Genomic DNA, 3,746 nt, shown 5'->3' with positions numbered 1-3,746 from the left:
CCCCAAGTGGCCCAAGGAGAAGGTGCAGCCCTTCGAGGTAGAGGAAGGTCAGTCAGTGGTCCTGCCCTGCAACCCCCCTGCCAGCGCTGTGCAGCCCCGAATCTACTGGATGAACAGCAGTGAGTGAGGGGCTCCTGGCCTGCTCCCTCCTGGAGGGGCGACTGGGCTTTCTTCCGCCTGGAAGCAGGGGGATGGATGAAAGGGGAGCGGAGGGAGGGGGCCTTCAGTGGGAGTCTGTCTGTCTGCAGAATGGCCATGGGCTGGCCCGGGGAGATGAAGAGGTGGGCTCTCTTCCACTGATCCCTTCCTCCGCTGACTCTTCCCTGCCCAGGGATCTTCCACATTGCCCAGGATGAGCGGGTGACCATGGGACAGAATGGAAACCTTTACTTTGCCAACGTGCTCACCAATGACAGCCACTCCGACTACATCTGCCATGCCCACTTCCTGGGGGCCCGAACCATCATGCAGAAAGAGCCCATTGACCTCAGGGTCAAACCCAGTGAGTCTCCAAAAGAATGTGGGTGGCTGGGTGGGTCCCACCCCAACTGTGAAGGCAATGAGTCGCCAATATTTCCCCTACAGACTCAGCTTCCCTGGGCCTCCCCTTACTTCCTGCTCTGGAAGCACCCACTTTTTAATCAGGATCAGAGGCTCCTGGAGCTGGACGGGCCCTCAGAGGACATCTAATCCTCATTTTACAGATAAGGAAATCGAGTTGTAGGAAGGGGAATTGTCTTGACTTGCCCAAAGACTTCTAAGTAATAAGCACCAGAGGTTGGATTTGAACCCATGTCCTCATTGGAGTGATGTTTTAGGAAAGATCAATAAGCAGGAAAACGTCCACAGGAGGGCTGCCAGACTAGTGAAGGACCTCAACACCATCCATACGGAGATGGGCCGAAGGAACTTTGGCTGTTTCAGCTAGAGAAGAGAAGCGTTAGTGGGCCGGGGCATGAGAGTTACTTCCAAGTCATTAGAAGGCTGTCATGTGCTGTTGGATGTCAGGAGCTCTGTCCAAAAGTAGATAAGGCTTCCTTGGGAGGTGGTGCGTCTCCCCTCACTGGAGGTATTCAAGCAAAGGCCACTTGGGCATACTGGAGAAAGCATTCTTACCGAGGTCCCTTTGAACTCTCAGATTTGGGAACTCTCCATATGGTGGCCAACATCAAGCTCAATGCCTCATTTTGGCATTCATTGTCCTCCCAAGCTCACCTTTCCAGTCTTGTTACTGTTCAGATGACTTGTGTTCTAGCCAACCTTTTTGAGCACCCCAGCCTTCTTTTGGCTTCTCCACTTTGGCCCAGACCATTCCCTCTAGCTGCAGTGTATTTCTTCCTCCTCTGTCTGTTCCGGATCTTACCCATTCTTCAGGCCCCAGCCAGGACCTCAGCCTTGCCCCCTCTTTTCCACCTTTGAGCCACCTGGGGCCTTGCAACTTAGCGATGGGTGACCCCTGTCTTCTCCCAAGACTGTAAAGCAGGTCTTCTCCTTCTTAAAAATGCTCCTTAGCACCTAGCAGAGGCTGAGCAGAGAGTAAGTAAATGCTTTCTGAAGAAACCAACGCATTAGCGGATGACTTTGGCCTGGGAATATTGGCTAATGGTGCCAACTGCCAACTAAAGCTTACAGTCTCCAGGTAGTAGCTTTGGAGGAAGGAAGGACTCTGTTCAAATTCTCCTTCTGACACTTCTTAGCTGGCTGACCCTGGGCAGGTCACTTCCCTTCCTTGGGCCTCAGATTTTCTTCTGCAAAATGAGGGGGTCAGATTCAATGGCTTCTCAGGTCCCCTCCACCTCACAGTCTATGAGCCTATACTCTTAGGGTCGATCCTACGAAGGGATAAATACGAGGGTCAAGGCAAGGACTTGGGCAGCCAAGTCTGACATCAGATGAGGGAGTCCAAGGACCCCAGGTAGTGAACTTATGGAGGCTCCTTCTCTTCCTGTCTCCCCGACACTGATAGGCACAAGGCGGGTTGATGGGGGATTTGGGGAAGTTTGGTCCACTTGAACTGTATTTGCTGCTCGTCTCGCTCAGAGAATCCCTCTTCCCTAGCATTAAAGGTCAAGCCTGAGACTTTGGGGCTCCATATAAAACTGACCCCACCCCCCACCTTGCCCCTTCCAGCTAACAATATGATTTACCGCCGGCCACGCCTGCTCCTGCCTGAAGGTTTGACCAGCCGCCTGGTGGCCCTCCGGGGTCAGCCCTTGGTCTTAGAGTGTATCGCCGAGGGCTTGTGAGTTGTGGGGTACCTGGGGGAAGGGCCGGGCACTTCACGGAGCACCTAGGGCTTCTCGGGCAAGGGTGCCAACCTCTGTTGCTACTAAGCTCTAGTTGGATCTGGGACTTCTGTCCCTCTTCCCCCTGCCCCCCACCCCCACCCCAGCCCTTTAATCTTATACCAGATTGACCTGGAGATGGGAAGATGGAGAGCTCCAGAACCTGGGGGAGAGGGATGAGTGGTACCACTTGAGGATCTGAAAGGGAAATTGAGGCCAGCTCCAGCTATGGGAGAGGAGTGGGAGGGGGGTGGCGAGGGTGACTCATACCAAACCTTCCCCTTTGTTTGGGCAGCCCAACACCCACTATAAAGTGGTCATACCCAAGCAACCAGATGCAGGCAGGCCGAGTGACCTACCAGAACTTCAATAAGACGCTGCGTCTGGTGAGGGTAGAGGAGGAAGACGATGGGGAATACCGCTGTTGGGCCGAGAACGCCCTGGGGAGCGCACAACATGTCTACTATGTCACCGTTGAGGGTATAGCCCACCCCACCTTTCCCTCACCCCTAGCTAGTAGGCCATGCCCACCATCACTAGTACATGGCTCCCTTCTGTCCCTTTGCTATGACCCCTGCCCAACACGGGCCCCACCCAGGCTCTTTCCACTCAGATTCTCAGATTGCCCTCCCTCCCATCCCCCAGCTTAGGCTCCTCAGAGTGACTGGCATCAACTGGCAGGGGGTGGAGGGCGGCAGCTAAGAGCAAGGCCAGTGATCCCATTTCTGTGGTTTTTGTGCCAGTGTGGATGTCAGAGAGCAGGAGCTGGGAGGGTGGTAACATACTGTGCCAAGTGACTTAGTACCTACTCTTGCCTTCCCACCAGCTGCCCCATACTGGCTGCAGGAGCCTGAAAGCCTGGTTTTGGCACCAGGAGAGACTGCCCGACTCAACTGCCAAGTCCAGGGCAGGCCCCGCCCCATGGTCACTTGGAGGATCAACGGGGTCTCACTGGAAAGTGAGCAGGGGCCCTGAGGTCGGAGTGGTGGGAAGGGTATGATGAATGGGATGGGAGAGAAGCCCTGAGCTTTGGGGCAGTGTCTTCTTGGCTTGAAATGCCCCGCTCTGTCTCTAGATCTGACCAGGGACGACAAGCTCAGAGTCCAAGGAGGGGCATTGATCTTGACTAATGTGCAGCCCAATGACACCATGGTGACTCAGTGTGAGGCCAGAAACAAGCACGGACTCCTGCTGGCCAATGCCTACATCTCCGTTGTCCGTGAGTGTCTGTCCTAGGCCTGGCAGCCCTGCTCCCTTCTCACCCAAGCCCCCCTCGTCCCTAACTTCTATGCCCCCCAACCTTGCCGTAATTTGATAATTCCCCTGGCCGCTTTGTTCCCAGTTCCACCCCCTCCTCCTCCCCGCCTTCTCCATCCCCGGAAGGGGCAGACACTGGCGGGGCATGGCTTGACAGTTGTGCTTCTGGACCAAGCGATGTTGGCGGTAGAGGAGAGCAGGAAG

At 55.2% G+C, this 3,746-nt stretch overlaps 1 protein-coding gene across 1 annotated transcript; it reads left to right on the top strand.

Annotated features, from left to right (window-relative positions):
* Positions 1 to 84: 84 nt before the first annotated feature.
* LOC123254062 (neural cell adhesion molecule L1-like) lies at positions 85 to 3,728 on the top strand (the record flags this gene model as incomplete). The annotated part of the gene is made up of 7 exons (XM_044683137.1): positions 85 to 119; positions 332 to 502; positions 2,131 to 2,242; positions 2,581 to 2,765; positions 3,112 to 3,243; positions 3,361 to 3,504; positions 3,628 to 3,728. Coding segments are annotated over 7 exons (880 nt in total), but the record flags the coding sequence as incomplete, so codon positions are not given.
* Positions 3,729 to 3,746: the final 18 nt, after the last annotated feature.

The sequence above is a fragment of the Gracilinanus agilis genome, unplaced genomic scaffold, assembly GCF_016433145.1.
Source record: "Gracilinanus agilis isolate LMUSP501 unplaced genomic scaffold, AgileGrace unplaced_scaffold13624, whole genome shotgun sequence".
NCBI lineage: Eukaryota > Metazoa > Chordata > Mammalia > Didelphimorphia > Didelphidae > Gracilinanus > Gracilinanus agilis.
Note: the sequence above shows the minus strand (reverse complement) of the source record. Positions and strands in the feature narration are given on the sequence as shown.